The following is a 17720-nucleotide window of genomic DNA, read 5'->3' as shown; positions in this document are numbered from 1 at the left end:
AGAAAGGCAAGAGACAACATTTATGAACATATAAAATTGGGATGAGCCACAGGGCAAGTAGTATTTAAATCGGTATTTCTAGAAAGAGGTATCTAGAGTTTGGGCTCCAAACAAGAATATCTCCAACACAGCAAAATAGGCCCTGGCATGATTCAGTGGCTTAGTCATTCTGACCCTAGTGCCACCCATGTGCAGCTCATCAGACTTCTCTTAAACTACGGAGTGTTTTCATGTGTGTGTGTTCAACTGGTATTTTATATCAACAGTATAAATCTTACATTTTAAATCTGTATTTGAAAAATGTATCTTCTTCCTATATCTACTTTACCTCTCTTCCTTCTTCCTCTAATTTGCTATATTATTAACCAATCATAAGAATGCATATGGTCACATATCTGAGAAATCAAAGAATTCCTTCAAAAAGCCAGAAGAGGGCAAATCTTATAGAAAAAAAAATCCTCCAAAGAATCTAGGGAAGAGATAATAAATTTATAAGGCAAAGAGAATGGCCACAAACAAGGTAGGTATTGACTCCCAGAAACCTTTCAAAGTTGATTTTGGATATCGAGAAGAATAAGTAATTAAAGAAAGTCCCTGCAAAATTTCTCCAAAATAAGTTTCTATTTTGGATGAAGATAATGCCACCATTTGCCCATTTAATTACATATTTTAAGACTTCTCCCTAAGTCATTGTTTTTTTAGTCTATTTGCCTCTCACTGAGATCTTTATGCCCCATGAGGATCAAGAAACCGGCACATGGTGTGTCATTTCATGCTGCATTCCTTTAGGACACAGAATGCACTCCATGTTCATTCTTCTGAGCATGAACAAAATGCTGCCACTGATGGAAAGAAACATTAAATTTAAAAAGTTTCAAAAACTATTGGCAATCTATAATAGAATAGGCTACTCCTTACAAATTACTAATTTCATAACCATTCATGAGGTTGTAATGTCCATTAAGATATGCACATGTACAAATATATTTTACTATGAGATATACAGTGTTTAATGTACCATCAGATCTGTCTGTTAAATGCCATGTTTATATAAAAGTCCAAAGTTCTTTACTTATTATTGAGGGTGCCATTTGAAATAAAATAAATTCTTCCTGACATATATCCACATGAAACATGGAGGTCAGATTTTCTCCTAGGGAATTTTTTAAACCAGAGATGATGATGCTATCATTAAAATTGAAGCTTATATTTAAATAATCACTTCTTTATAATTTTAAATTATGAAAAACTGTATCTTGAAAAACTATACCTCACCATCTACAGGTTTCTTTTTTTTTTCTTGATTATTCCTTTTGTCCTGTTTTGATTCTATTGCATTATTGGGTCAAATATGTCTGTTTCTCTCACTGTAGTTAGCTGCCTCTATATCTTAGACTTTATCTGGCAGCTATTATCAACATATGAATTAATTAATAAATCTTGTAACTTTAGAGTCTTGAAAGGGTTAATGCGGCTTCCAAGAGTGCCTGATTTATATGCAGCGAGAAACCTATGCTCTGGCATGCAATAGTTAGTAAAAGCTGTTTGGTTTACAAGAACAAATTTAAAATTCTAGCAACTTCACACTGTGAATTTCAGACCCAAGACTATTTAAATATTCTACTCTTCTTCATCTTTAGAGAGGATGTTTTCCTTATGCTTTTATGGCCTGTGTAAGCTAACCCCATCTCTAATAACAACACCATTTTTGATGACATGGATGAATACATCTGAAATTCAAGTCATCCCCTTAGCAAAGTGATAATCCTGTAAGGAAAGGCAATGAAAACATGCTAATTAAGCCAAACTCTGTGTAAGAAGCAAGCAAGATAGTCTTATTAGAGTTTTTCTCTCAGGCCTGCTATCTGATTTTTATTGGGATGTTTATCTATTTAGCAGTTTAAATGCTCTTGTTTATCTTGTTTCTAACACCCCTTTTGTTTTCAATTGTTAGAGACAAGTAGACAGGATCAGGTACCATTTTTGGTATTCTCACGAAGCAGAGTTAATCCAGATGCAACTAATCCTCCCCTGGTTATATTTAGTAATCCACACTTGCCAATAAGATTTGGGAGTCCCAGAGGGATGATTTTAAAAAAGTGATTTTCGACATTTTTATATTTTAATGACATTCTAATATCCAAAAGACACTCATTAAGTTTATAGAACTCTACTCTGGAAGAAGATATAAAGTTTAAATTAAGTTACCTACATAGATGTACACGGCTCCAAAAGGACAGATGGGTGTATTGCTTAATTAGCATTTTAAATATGTATATTTAAAGAAATATATATATTTAAATTAAAAAGTAATACAAAATATTACTGTATAGAAATACAGTAATATTTCTATACAATATTTCTATATAATATTTCTATACAATATTATTGTATAGAAAATACAATATATTTTCTTTTAAGAGTTTAAGGATTCTGAAATATATATGGAACTATACCAGTCCATAGATAATTCCTACAAAAATTATTTACACTACAATTAAAAATAAACCAAAGCTAAGTGTCCTCAATGTATATGCACACACACACTTTGCCCAAAATGGCTCTTGTGAAAAGAAGTCTTGTTGATAGAACTATTAAAATTGATATTGTTCCAAAGATAACTTTAGAATAAAATACAGGCAGTTCAAACCTGAATGATTTGGCCCTGGTTTTACTAGAACAACTCCTACCACCAAACTGCTAATACCACCCTACTATTAGTATTACTATTACTATTACTATTACCATTATTATTACAGATTGTTTTAAAATGTATAAAGAGTAGGAAAGGAAAGATAGTGAGCATTTTAAATGGAGCCTGTTCTGGAAGTTACTTCTCTAACACCAGTATGCTGTTGCCTTTGGTGTGCTGTAAGTTTATTGAAAGCTGATGTGTTTCATCCTATTTGATTGGCTCATCCCAAGAATGAAAATTTAAGCAAAATCAATACACTCAATATCCATGTTCTAGAGTAAATACACAGAAGTGTTTCTTGTAATGGGTTTTACTGGCAATGACAAACCATTTTTCTAGTAACAGCTTTAATAATTCGTAATCATTAAAACGCACTGAAGCAATGAAGATACTAGGAGAAGAGGTCAGAAAGACAGGAGACTGGCCCTCCGGATCACCCTGCTATGTAATCAAACTAAGGGTCAAAAAGCTATGGGACAAGGCCATCATTTAATCAGAGCAAATACAGAAATGTGTTTTTAAAGGATATGAAAGCCTATCCATACATAATGTACCATGAAGATCAAAAGGTGCCTACAGTGGTGTGTTAAATACTTTCTTACCTTAGAGAGTACTTCCTGTTATTCAAATTGATAATCAACCACTCCCAGGATAATGAGCAAACAGTAAAAGTGAAGTGAGTAATAATAACAGAGAAATAATTATAGACATACAATAATTTAATTCATCTTCAGATTTATAATCTAAATCTAACTGGAGGGAATTCATTATGACATCACAGGCAGAATTCATTGAGACAGTCTTTTTTAACTCAGGCATGGCATAGTTGAGTACTTCTATTTAAAAATCTGTAGGCTTAGTCTCATCAAGAAGTGGTACTTTGTGCTGCCAAACTTATGTTTGAGTAGCTGCTTAACAATTTCCATGGACATTACTGAAAAAGGTTGAAATCCGAACTATTCAGTTTGATGTTCAAAGCCCTCTACAATCTGATCCAAATAAATTCTTCAGTTCTATCAATTCTATCAGTTCTTCAATTCTATCTTATATGGAAAAAAAAATAACCCTTAAATTCTAGCAAGTCAAATTCGTACACTTCCTTTTACAACAAATCTCTTTGTAACCTTTCGGAAATGGCAGCAACTTTCTTGTTGAAGCCTAACATTCCTATAGAGCGTTGTAGGGCTTAAGTCAGTTGGAGAATGTGTAACCTGTTACTGGAAACACAGTTGGGATCAAAAGTATCTGCCCCAAGGAGAAAACAATTTAAGTTTGAGAAAGTGTCACTCTAACCTTAAATTAGGTGAATTATTTTAATTTTTCAGGTTCAGATGAGTGTATGCTTGATCTAAAATTTTCTAGTATTAAAATCCAAGGTACACATAGAAATAGAAGTTAACTATTTGATTTGGCAAATTTCTAAGAAATACTTAATGTTTTTCATTGAATGTATAAATATACATGATCACAAAAGAATATTAACTACCTAATTACCATTGTAAATATGGTCATTTTGATGAGCATTTATGCAAAATGAACATCATTTTTAATTTATAATTATTTAGAAAATAGAAACTTCCTATCTATTGGGTATAGTTGTTTTATTATTATAGACATATATATATATAATTATAAATATAAGCGATATATTTGTAATCTTAAGATTAAGATTTATTTAAATTAAGATTAACCATTTATTTAAAAAGTACACAGTCATATATTTAACTCATTAACTTACTTATTACATAAGCATAAGGATTGTATCTATATTAACCCTTTGCTTAGGAGATAATAATGATTTAAACAAAAAATATTATTCTGGTTATTTAGTAATATGCACATGAAATATATTACACAATGATTCCAGAACATAATAATAAAATACTATGTATACAGAAATAGGAAACCATTACACTGAGTTAAGCTCTGACAATTAAGTTCTAAAATCAGTTTTATTATAACATGTTAATCAAAAATATTTCAAAGCTTCACTATCTTGCTAGTTTGAAGAAAATAAAAGCTTTGAAGTTATAAATTCCAGTATGTCAGATAACTATCAACAAAGAAATACAACTAAAAACCAAGCATGCATATCCTTATGCTCGTGCCCTTTGTACACATGATAAAAACACACATTATTACACTAGATAGAAATGAATGGAAGGAGCCTTGCCTAAGGGCAAAATTCTTCTAGAACAATTTAGTAGATACAAAAACAGAAGCCTAAACCACCAATGACAGCTCCTGGTTTGCTGAAGCTCAGTCACAGCTCCCACAAGCTTTGTGTTTCTAGTCAGTAGACAGTCGTGGTCAAGCCCAGGTGTGTACGTGCACAGACACATACATGCCCCGGGAAGCAGACGCAGGTACGTGAGGAGAAAATGGGCATCAGATCAACAGAGATTTCAGGAACACATCAAATAGTGTAAAGAAATTTATACTGTAAAAGCTAAAATGCTTTATTGGTATAAATGTTATCCTTGAAATTAGTTTATATTGAATTATGAAATAACTCTTTTCCCAACTGATTATAATTTAATGAAGGTGAGCTCACAACTATTTAAAGGTAACAGGAATATTTTGTATGGATGTGTGTGTGTGTTCAGGCATGCATGGAAAACTTTCCACTTCACCTCCCAAAATCCTTAACGAGTGTAACTCTCTTAACTCTACCATTATTAAAGGCTTTTGCTTGTCTTTTCTCTTCAATTTCCATTCATTTCCATATAGAAAATAATTCAAGCTCTTCTGTTTATTCTGGCATGAAAAAGCAACACAAATGGTCGTAACAGTAATTGTCAGATTGCTATAACATACAAGTGAATTTGTTAAGCTCAACAACACCCGATGTACCAGTTTTCTCCACAAGCTTCTTTCTCTTACATAGAAATTAAAACTACTCAGAAACAAACAAACGAATCTCTCTAAGGCATTCAAATGACCCAAAGACTTGGATTATATTGTCTCCAGACATAGAAAAATATGTGGTTAGCTAAAATTTCACCTGAGATAGACACTCATTTCTGCCTTTCATTATTCCATTCAGTTATTTCAAATTTCAATGTGTTTTCACAGCATATCTGAGTCACATCCAGAGCATACACAGAGATTGAATATATTGGCAAAATTTACTGAACTTGGGGATTTTAATATTGAGCTTCACTAGCTATTACAATTTATATGATATTTTTTCTGCTTGCCCTTAGGACTCATTATTAAAGTGGTGTATAAAGATTTTATAAAGCAATGTGTAAAGAAGCCTTTAATATATTTCCACAAAAAATCACTTATCTAATATGGAGGGTAATTGCCTGTACAAAAGAAAAGAAGAATTTGGTGACCCAGTTTCTCAGGTGAAACACAGTTCTTCAGGGTGAAGCAGGCTGCTTTACCCATAACTAACTTCCAAATAAATAAACCCCCTTTCCTGTACCAGCCCACTTTCCACTTCACCAATTTGTTTTTTCCTTAACATTTCCTGCACTATTTCCAAAGGGAAATTGCTGAGTAGTATATTTTTATATTAAATAATTGAGAGTTGGACCACTTAAAACTCCTTTAAGAATAATAAATATGAAAGACCCTGATATAAATGAATATTTAGATTCTCTTTTCAACCCCTAACTCTACACAGGTTTTCCTGAAATGTTAATAGTACCGAAGCAGATACAATAGAATAAATTACTTCTGTGATATTTTCCTTTAAAAAACAAAGTCTACAGCTTCTGAACGGCTATCTGTAGAGAAAGCCACTTTGTGCATCAAGTCTCACGAGAGCCATCATCTAACAAGTCAAAACAGAGCACAGAAAGGAAAGCTAACACATGACGAGATTGCTCACCTGGAGGAAGCGGATCAACAGACTGAAGTCTACTTGTGATGGTGTGTAAGGTGAGGATAGCAAAGGAAAGCAAAGTCGGCAATGCTTGAAAAATAAAATATTTTTGGTTAACAAATAGAAAGACCAAGTGAGAAAAAAGGGCCAGTTGAATCATGAATCCTTTATTGTTTTCAATTGTTTTATTAAATTTCTTTGGATTGACTGATTCCTAAAAGATAAGGTCATTCGGTATTTCCCCAGATACATAAAACTTAGTCTCATTGAAAGAAAATTACTGTTCTGGAGCATTTCAGCTTAAATGAGACAGAAACAGTACAAAGTAACTATATCAATGCCTAGATCGACAGGAAAAATACTATAGTGATGGTGATGGATTCATTCATCCTAAATAAAATAAGGAAATTTTCTGCCATAGTGGGTAGATGTAAACAAACAGGCCACCAAAATTAAAGTTGTAAACTGTCTACTCTTTTTTTTTTTTTTTTTTTTTTTTTTTAAATTTATTTATTGTTATTTAATTACAGTTGTATGCCTTTTCCCCCATCCCTTCACCCCACCCCAGGTGAACCCACTTCCCTCCCCCCTCTCCACCCTCCCCCTTGGATTTGTTCATGTGTCCTTTATAGTAGTTCCTGTAATCCCCTCTACCTACTGTCCCCGCCCCCACCCCCCACCCCCGCCCTTGCTATTGTTACATTGTTCTTAACTTCAATGTCTCTGGTTATATTTTGTTTGCTTTTTCCTTCTATTGCTTATGTTCCAGTTAAAGGTGAGATCATATGGTATTTGTCCCTCACTTCCTGGCTTATTTCACTTAGCATAATGCTCTCCAGTTTCATCCATGCTGTTGCAAAGGGTATAAGCTCCTTCTTTCTCTCTGCTGCGTAGAATTCCATTGTGTAAATATACCATAGTTTTTGGATCCACTCGTTTGCTGATGGGCACTTCGGTTGCTTCCAGTATTTGGCTATTGTAAATTGTGCTGCTATGAACATTGGGGTGCACAGATTCTTTTGGATTGGTGTTTCAGTGTTCTTAGGGTATAATCCCAGCAGCGGAATTGCTGGGTCAAAGGGCAGTTCCATTTTTAGTTTTCTGAGGAAATTCCATATTGTTTTCCACAGTGGCCTCACCAGTCTGCATTCCCACCAACAGTGCACTAGGGTTCCCTTTTCTCCGCATCCTCTCCAACATTTGTTTGTGGATTTGTTTATGTTGGCCATTCTGACTGGTGTGAGATGATACCTCATTGTGGTTTTAATTTGCATCTCTCTGATGGCTAGTGACGCTGAGCATCTTTTCATATGTCTCTGAGCCTTCTGTATGTCTTCCTTGGAGAAGTGTCTGTTCAAGTCCTTTGCCCATTTTTTAATTGGGTTGTTTGTCTTCCTGGAGTGGAGTCGTGTGAGTTCTTTATATATTTTGGAGATCAGGCCCTTGTCTGAGGTATCATTGGCAAATATGCTTTCCCATATTGTTGGTTCTCTTTGTAATTTGGTGCTGTTTTCTTTAGCCATGCAGAAGCTTTTTATTTTGATGAGGTCCCATTTGTTTATTCTTTCCTTTATGTCCCTTGCTTTAGGGGATGTGTCTGTGAGGATGTTGCTGCGTGGAATGTCTGAGATTTTCCTGCCAATGTTTTCTTCAAGGACTTTTATGGTGTTACGGCTTATATTTAAGTCTTTTATCCATCTTGAGTTTATTTTCGTGTATGGCGTAAGTTGGTGATCGAGTTTCATTTTTTTGCACGTAGCTGTCCAGATCTCCCAACACCATCTGTTGAAGAGACTGTTTTTGCTCCATTTTATGCTCCTGCCTCCTTTGTCAAATATTAATTGATCGTATAGATTTGAGTTTATTTCTGGGCTCTCTATTCTGTTCCATTGGTCTATGAGCCTGTTTTTATGCCAGTACCAGGCTGTTTTGATTACCGTTGCCTTGTAATACAGTTTGATATCAGGTATTGTGATACCTCCTGCTTTGTCCTTCTTTCTCAAAATTGCTGCTGCTATTCGAGGTCGTTTATGGTTCCATATGAATTTCTGTAATGTTTGTTCTATATCTGTGAAATATGTCATGGGTACTCTAATAGGGATTGCATTGAATCTATAGATTGCTTTGGGTAGTATGGCCATTTTGATGATGTTAATTCTTCCAATCCATGAACATGGTACATGCTTCCATTTGTTTGTATCTTCCTTAATTTCTTTCTTCAGTGTTGTGTAGTTTTCTGAGTACAGGTCTTTTACCTCCTTGGTTAGGTTTATTCCTAGGTACTTTATTTTTCTTGTTGCTATATCGAATGGGATTTTTTTCCTGATTTGTGTTTCTGCAGTTTCGTTGTTGGTGTACAGGAATGCCTTTGATTTCTGGGTATTGACTCTGTATCCAGCTATTTTGCCAAATTCATTTATTAGGTCGAGTAGTTTTTGAGTGGAGTCTATAGGGTTTTCCATGTACACTATCATGTCGTCTGCAAACAGTGACAGTTTCATTTCCTCCTTTCCAATTTGGATGCCTTTTATTGCTTTTTCTTGTCTGATTGCTGTGGCTAGGACTTCCAATACTATGTTGAATAGGAGTGGTGAGAGAGGGCATCCTTGTCTTGTTCCTGATCTTAGTGGGAAAGCTCTAAGTTTTTGTCCATTGAATGTGATGCTGGCTGTAGGTCTCTCATATATGGCCTTAATTATGTTGAGGACTGCTCCCTTTATTCCCACTTGGCTGAGTGTTTTTATCAGAAATGGGTGCTGTATCTTATCGAATGCTTTTTCCGCATCTATTGATATGATCATGTGATTTTTGTCTTTGCTGTTGTTGATGTGATGTATTATGTTTATTGATTTGCGAATATTGTACCATCCTTGCATCCCTGGGATGAATCCCACTTGGTCATGGTGGATGATCTTTTTAATATATTGCTGGATGCGGTTTGCTAATATTTTGTTGAGAATTTTAGCGTCTATGTTCATCAGCGATATTGGCCTGAAGTTTTCTTTCTTCGTTGTGTCTTTATCTGGTTTTGGGATTAGGATGATGTTGGCTTCATAAAAAGAGTTTGGGAGTCTTCCATCAGTTTGGATTTTTTCGAATAGTCTGTGAAGGATAGGGGTTAGTTCTTCCTTAAATGCTTTGTAGAAATCTCCTGTGAAACCATCTGGTCCAGGGCTTTTGTGTGATGGGAGTTTCTTGATGACTGCTTCAATTTCCTTTGCTGATATTGGTCTGTTTAGGTTTTCTGCTTCTTCTTCAGTCAGTTTTGGAAGATTATATTTTTCTAGAAATGTGTCCATTTCATCTAGGTTTTCAAATTTCTTAGCATATAGGTCTTCATAGTAATTTCTTACGATCCTTTGTATTTCTGTGGTATCAGTTGTAATCTCTCCACTTTCATTTCTAATTCTGTTTATTTGGATCCTCTCTCTTTTCTTCTTGATAAGCCTACTTAAAGGCTTGTCGATTTTGTTTATCTTTTCAAAGAACCAGCTTCTGGATTCATTGATCCTTACAATTGTGCTTTTAGTCTCTATGTCATTTAGTTCTGCTCTGATCTTGGTTATTTCCTTCCTTCTGCTTGCTCTGGGCTGTCTTTGTTGTTGTTCCTCCAGTTCTTGTAGGCGTAGGGTTAGGTTGTTTGTGTGAACTGTTTCTAACTTCTTAAGGTAGGCCTGTATTGCTATGAACTTCCCTCTCAGGACTGCCTTAGCTGTGTCCCATAGGTTTTGGGTTGTTGTGAGTTCGTTTTCATTTGTTTCCAGGAAGTTTTTGATTTCTTCCCTAATCTCGTTCTTGACCCATTCATTGTTTAATAGCATGCTATTCAGTCTCCATGATTTTGAGTGTTTTGGGTTTTTACCCTTGGGGTTGGTTTCTAGTTTCAGACCCTTGTGGTCAGAGAAGATGCTTGATATGATTTCAATTTTCTTGAATTTGTTGAGGGTTGCTTTGTGTCCTATCATGTGGTCTATCTTTGAAAAAGATCCATGGACACTTGAAAAGAATGTGTATTTTGCTTCTTTGGGATGAAAAGCTCTGTATATATCAGTTAAGTCCATTTCCTCTAGGGTATTGTTAAGTGACACAATATCTTTGTTAATCTTTTGTTTGGAAGACCTGTCCATTTTTGATAGTGGGGTGTTAAAATCCCCTACTATAATTGTGTTGCTGTCAATATCTTTCTTGAAATCCTCCAAGATTTTCTTTATGTATTTGGGTGCTCCTATGTTGGGTGCATATATATTTATAATGTTTATGTCTTCTTGGTGGATTCTTCCTTTGAGTATTATGAAGTGACCTTCTGGGTCTCTCTTTATGGCCCTTCTTTGGAAGTCTATTTTGTCTGATATGAGTATTGCTACCCCTGCTTTTTTTTCCTGTCCGTTTGCTTGGAAAATTTGTTTCCAGCCCTTCACTTTCAGTCTGTGTGAGTCTTTTGTCCTGAGATGGGTTTCTTGTAGGCAGCATATGTGTGGGTCATGTTTTCTTATCCATTCAGCTGTTCTATGTCTTTTGATTGGAGCATTTAATCCATTTACATTTAAGGTTATTATCGATAGGTAGTTATTCATTGCCATTATTTCCTACCTGTGTTCCTCTGTCTTTCTCTTTTCCTTCCTTTCCTTAAAGCAGTCCCTTTAGCATCTCTTGCAGAGCTGGTTTGGTGGAGCTGTATTCTTTTAGACTTCTTTTGTCTGGGAAGCTCTTTATTTGGTCTTCTATCTTGATTGAGAGCCTTGCTGGGTAAAGTAGTCTTGGTTGGAGGCCTCTGGTTCTCATTACTTGGAATATTTTTTGCCATTCTCTTCTGGCTTGGAGCGTTTCCATTGAGAAGTCAGTTGCTATCCTTATTGGGGCTCCCTTGTATGTTACTTCCTTTTTCTCCCTTGCTGCCTTTAAGATCCTCTCTTTGTCTTGGAAATTTGCCATTTTAATTATGATGTGTCTTGCAGTGGGTCTCTTTGGGTTCCTCTTGTTTGGGACTCTCTGTGATTCCTGGATTTGGGTGACTTTTTCTCTCCTCAGATTGGGGAAATTTTCCATCATTACTTTTTCAAACAGGTTTTCTATCCCTTGCTCTTCTTCTTCTCCTTCTGGTATTCCTATTATACGGATGTTGTTACGTTTCATGTTGTCCTGCATTTCCCTTATTGCCTCTTCATTCTTTCTGAGCCTCTTTTCCTTTTCTTGTTCCTTCTGGGTGTTTTTTTCTACTTTATCCTCCAGCTCGCTGATCCGATCCTCTGCTTCATCAAGTCTGCTTTTAATTCCTTCTACTGTGTTCTTCAATTCAGAAATTGTATTCTTCATTTCCTCTTGGCTCTTGTTGATATTTTCTATTTCCTTTTTCATGTTGATATAGTTTGCAGTGAGTTCATTGTAGTTTCCTTGTAGTTTCTGGTAGTTCTCTTTGAGCTCAGAGAGCTCAGTGAGCTTCCTGATGACCATTGCTTTGAACTCAGTATCTGATAGTTGACTTACCTCTTTTTCGGTTAGTATTCTTTCTGAGACTTCCTCCTTTCCTTTCATTTGGGAATTGTTTCTTTGTCTTCCCATTGTTTGTGAGGCTCTTCTTGTTGGCCTCTGCTTCTTAAATTGCTTTGTTCTGAATCCCTGGGTTTATGATATGAACTTCTATGGTAGAATGCCAATGGGATTCGGTGGTGCTGTCTCCTTACTCTCCTGTGCTCACTGGTCTTGAGCTGACGTTTATGTGTTTAACACGGTCTAACTCTAGTCTTTTCAGCACTCCAGGTTTTGTTGTCGCACCTGTGGGAAAAATAGAAAGGGGGGGAGAAAGAAAAGGAAAAAACAAACAAACAAACAAACAAACAAAAAAAACCAAAGATGGGAAGGAGGGAAAAAGGAAATAGGAAAGGAGGAAAGGGAGGAAGGAGGGAAGAAGGATTAAAGAAAGATCGGAGGCAAGATAAGAAGGAATTTTAACAAAAATTAAAACATAGAAATAGATAAAAGAAGGGAGGAAGAAGACATAAAAATGGTAAAGGATGGGAGGAAGAAGGAATGAAAGAAAAAAAAGAGAGAGAGAGGAAGAAGGAGTTCAGGGGGAAAGGAAAAGGGAAAAAAAAAAAAAAAAAAAAAAAAAAAAAAAGGGGGAAAAAGAAAAAAAAAAAAAAATCTTCTGTTGGCTTTAAACCGTTCAGGTTATTTCTGCTGTTGTCCTGTCTGTGCAACGGGAGGCGGTGGTTGGAAGGATTGGTTTCACTTTTCTTCCTTCCTGGGTCACACTCTTCACTGTTTTGTAGGTGTGGTCCCTGGCAGGCAATCAGGCCGTTGATCAGCCAATCCAGCAGCTTTGTTCTTGGGACTCTCGAGTGGCCGCTCCAGCCGCTTTGGCTCCGGACACGTGCGCGCGCAGCAGGGGAATCCAGCCGCTTCGGGTTTGTGACGTTATTTGGGCTCTGAGCGCGCAGCCGGCCGACCGATCGAGCCGCCCAGGCTAGGGAGGCTGGCGCGCCGCAAACTGCTGGTTCAGCCGCCTTGGTGTTACGTCTCTCGCCAGCCCCTTTGTGCTTGGGAAGTGCGCATCCAGCCGGCCCTACGCCTGGTGAGCGCGCAGCCCGCCGCCGAGCCAGAGGCTCTGTGCTTGGGGGCCGATCCAGCCGCCCTGGGCTTGAGACTCTCGGGTGGGCGGGGCCGCCCTGGGACCGAATCACGCGGTCCTCGGTTCCGAGGTTTTGGGTCTGTGGGTGGAGCAGCTAGTCTCTGCTCCAAAAGATCTCGGAGGTTTCAGGTGTGGGCGCCCCTCCGGGGTTTCATGTACGGGCCCCGTTCGCTAATCTGCGCGCGCGTTACCGCGCGCAACCGGACCTCAGGTGAGCGCCGGTGCTGCTTATCCCGCGTTCCCCGTTCGCAGTCCAGGGGCCCTGTCTACTCTTTAGTATCCCTGGAAAGCAAAGCTTTAATTTAAAAAATATATATACTACATCTTAATGTTAGTTACACAGATGTATATTCTCTGCAACCTGAAAAAACAGGCTATTTACAATTTAGTTCTTTATTCAATCATCCAGAAACCCTCAATTTTTAAACATTGTATTGACTTTAGTAATGAGAAATATATATAATTCTGCAACAATATCTACTCTATTTTCCCCAACATAAAATATTTATGTAATATGAAATTAAGACAATTTTTTTGTTTTTGTTTTGTTTTTTATGAATATCTTAGGTGTATTATAAATGTGTAAAACTGATTAATTTCTTGGACTTGAAAACTACAAATTTTTTGCATTAATGTTATTGAGATGTGCAGTGAATACATGAAATCAATTGCTGCGTAAAAGTACTGCTAAAAAAACCTGTCAGTGAGCAAAAGTAACTTTTATTTTAAATGGTCTCGCTGTCTTCTTTCCGACCTTTATTCACCATCTGTTGTTTGCCACTCCCACAGAACGTCCTTATGCAGGATTCCCATGTAAAACAGGCTGAGTAGTTAGTAACAGGAAGCTCAAGTATTTTTTGACATTATTGGCATACAGATGTCTCTTTCATTCCCACCACCACCACTTGTTATTTAATTTGTGTGTGCTTCTCTCTTATTTTAAAGTATATTTCCCACAACAGATACAAACACCTGAAAATAAGTCTGCCTCATGCACATGTTTATATTGCCTATTGTGAAATTTAACATAGTAAACAGAGCAGAAACTATATTAAATATTGTTTAGAGGAAGGGAAATAACTAACATGTAAGTTACCTTGTTACTATGCTCAATTTAAAATTTGGAAGAGACATTATAGTTCTTGCCAAAGACATATGAAGAATAGTTTATTTTCTAAAAGTTACATTTGTTATTTTTAACCAGATTCTTTTGTTTTATTTGCATTTGTCACAATTCTCTTAAATGTGCAGTCCTACCAGAAATTGAAATTTTTCTACCACTGATCATTTTTTCATGTAAAAGGCACTTTACAGTCTCTTGATAATAATCCAAACTTAGGAATCAATATCTAAATATTTTAGATATATTCAAAATGTCATAGTAATGTAATGTCTAAATAATATAATCAGAGTCACATAAGGTATAGAACTTCTTTATCAGAAAAACATATCCCGTCTGAATTAGAGAATGAAACAGTATTGGTTATGCATCAGGTTGGATGTTACCTCCCCTGATAGTCATGGCGCCCTGTAACAAAATAACATGATCTTACTTGAAAACAGGGTCTTTTCAGATGGAATTACTTAAGATGAGGTCATATTAGATTGGCGTGGGCCCTGATCCAAACTCCTGTGCACTTCGAAAAAGAGTTAACTGAGACAAAGAGATAGTCCCGTAGGGAGAACACCACACGATGACGGAAGTAGAGACAGGAACACTGTGTCTCGGATTGCTGGCTACAGGCGAGGCAAAATCCTCCTCTAGAGCCATCACAGAGCATGGTCTTGCTGATACCTTGATTTTGTATGTCCAGTCTTCAGAACTGGTAGAGAATAAATTCCTCTTCTAAGCTGCCCAGTTTATGGTTTTTAGGTCTGGCAGTCCTAGGAAACCAATACTGATTTGGGTACCGGGAAGTGAGATGTTATGGCAACAGATACCTAAAAATGTGGCTGTGACATTGGAATAGGATAATGGGAATAAGCTGGGTAAGTTTTGAGATGCATGATTTTAAAAGGCCTAGATTGCCTTGAGGAAACTACTAAGAAAAATATGGACATTAAAGGTGATTCAGCTTCAATCTCAGAAAGAATAATAGCTGTAGAGAAAAGCGTCTGTCATCTTAGAGAACACCTTCGTGGCTATATTACCATGGACAGAATGTAAATAGAAATATGAACATTAAATGTGCTTCTTGTGAGGTCTCAGACAGAAATGTTAATGGACACTGCAAGGCAATCCTTATTATAAAGTGGCAAGAAACTTGGCCAAATTGTTGCATGGGAAGAGAACTTATCAGCAATGAACTCGAATATTTAGTTGAAGACATTTCCAAACAAAGAGTGGTTTGTGTGGCTGTGTTTCTCTTTGTTGATTACAGTAAAATGTGAGAGGAAAGAAATTGAGGAATGAGCTCTTAATGGAAAAAGGCATCAGAACTGTATTTGGAAAATTTTCTGTCTATCCAATAAGCACATTCTGGAAACAAGGACAAAGTTATGGCTGGACAGTCATTTACTATAATGAATAGGCATGCAATTTAGGGGTCCAGTCAACCATCTCAGGAGAAGTCAGGATTAGAGATAAGATTATCGAGAAAAAGGCTCTGTGGAGGATGCTCTCATCTAATGGTGTGGATTCCCTCCAAGTTACTGGGAACTTTTACTAGCAGAAACATTGTTAACATGGACTGAGAGGGCAGAGATGGAATGAAATGAAAGAAAGATGACTCCAAGAGCACTGATGCAGGAGCCAGGAAAGGCAAGTTAGTGTCTCTTGAGGGTCGTGAGCTTAAGGACATAAAGGGCATTAAGACAAAGAACTAGTACTCTCAGGCCTTGAAACCTAATGAAATTTGCCCTCCTGCATTTGCAGCTTCCTTTAGACTAGTAAGCCTTTTCTTCCTCTTGTTTTCTCCCTTTCAGAATGAGAATTATCTGTCCTACACCTGTCCCACCCTTGTATTTTGGGAGCAGGTAACTTGCTTTCTAGTTTGCTGTCTGTGGAAGAAGCAGAATGTTGCCCCAGGAGGGACCCATACCCAGAGGCTCACTCATGCCTTGCTTAAGCAGCAAAATTTGGGACTTTCTGAGTTAATATTTAGATGAGATTTGGGACTTATGAGTTCATGCTGCAAAGAGTTAAGACATTTGAATGATGTTGCAGGGGGTGAATGGATTTTGTAAAAGGGGTTGATGTGAATTTGGGGGTCCAGAGGTAGACTAAGTTGAATAGTACTCCCTCAAAATTCATGTGCACCTAGAAAATCAGAATGTGATCCTATTTGGAAATAATGTCTCTGAGGATATAATTACATAAGGTGAAGTCACTTAAGTTAATATTAGTGTGTATCCTAACCCAATGACTGCTCTTATAAGTGGGGGAAGAAGAGACACAGAGACAGTCATATAAGAAAACCATATAACAACAGAGGTTGAAATGGGAGTGTATAGGATTACCAGAAGTTAGGAAGAGGCAAGGAAGGATCCACTCCTAGAGCTGAGGGACCATGGTTTTGGACTTCTAGTTTCCATAACTGTGAGGGAATAAATTTCTGTTATTTTAAGCCACCCATTTGGTAGTGTTTTGTTACAGCAGCCCTAGGAATCTAATACAGACTGTCAAAAAAGAAACTTCAAAACAGAGTACCCAGATGGCAAAGCATTACTGTTGTGAATGAAAATGGGATAAATGATAAAGCAGATTCTAGAAAAGTAAAATCAGATTAATGAGACTAAATTAATATGCTTTATTATATATTATAATTTATAAATAAACTAAATTCGGCATTAAATTGATATGTTGCTACTAAGCATAAAACTGAACTTGAAATCACTCAGAAAAAGTGTGCATATATTTGTAAGATTTTTCCAAATCTTACCAAGTGCTTAGAAATAGACTATTTTCATAAAATCTCCACAAATTAATAGCTCTTTGTGCCTATTTTTAAGATGGTTGGCTTATCTTTTCAGTTTGTATTACTTTTGATTTTTATGTCTATTGATCACATTTTAAATACCATTTGCATAGCAACCTTGCTTAAAATTCCCGTAAATACTGCTGGGCTATTAAATAACATGTGTGACTGAAAGAATGTGCACATATGTGAATCAATATATGAATTAACAAGAGAATAGTCTCTCATAAGAAGAAAGCATATCACCATATCTATAAACATGGCTTCAAATTAATGCATGATTTTAGCCAGAAACTTACTGTGGCTAGTATTGATAGATGATTGAAATACATATACTCAGCATCATTTCAAGGAATATATTTAATGTTAATATATTCATCCATTTTTGAGGAAAATACATGCACAAACAATAAAATATTCAATTTTCATATATTTACTGTGAGATATTTAACTAAACTTTTCATTTAAATAAAAAATAAGGCTGAAATCTATTTCCCTTAAGACATGTGATACTAAATTCAATAAAATATATTGTACATAGACAATAGTTACATGCATGATTACAAAAGGCAATTCTTTTTACATTAATTTCGAACACACACATATGCATGCACTATATTTGTTTGAGGCTTTATGTGCCAATAT

At 36.3% G+C, this 17720-nt stretch overlaps 1 protein-coding gene across 3 annotated transcripts in view; it reads right to left on the bottom strand.

The window, feature by feature from the left end:
• Positions 1 to 17720, bottom strand: part of PCDH17 (protocadherin 17) — a 98192-nt gene that overhangs the window by 10484 nt on the left and 69988 nt on the right. For 2 of the 3 annotated variants that reach the window (XM_045201989.3, XM_053916612.2), the window contains one exon: positions 6537 to 6620. The exons of the other annotated variant lie outside the window; for it this stretch is intronic. In XM_045201989.3, the coding sequence (XP_045057924.1) occupies positions 6537 to 6620 (84 nt within the window). The remainder of the gene's footprint in view (positions 1 to 6536; positions 6621 to 17720) is intronic. 3 annotated transcript variants of the gene reach the window in all.

This window comes from Desmodus rotundus, chromosome 13, assembly GCF_022682495.2.
Source record: "Desmodus rotundus isolate HL8 chromosome 13, HLdesRot8A.1, whole genome shotgun sequence".
NCBI lineage: Eukaryota > Metazoa > Chordata > Mammalia > Chiroptera > Phyllostomidae > Desmodus > Desmodus rotundus.
The sequence above is the reverse complement of the archived record's forward strand: the minus strand, read 5'-3'. Positions and strand labels throughout refer to the sequence as shown.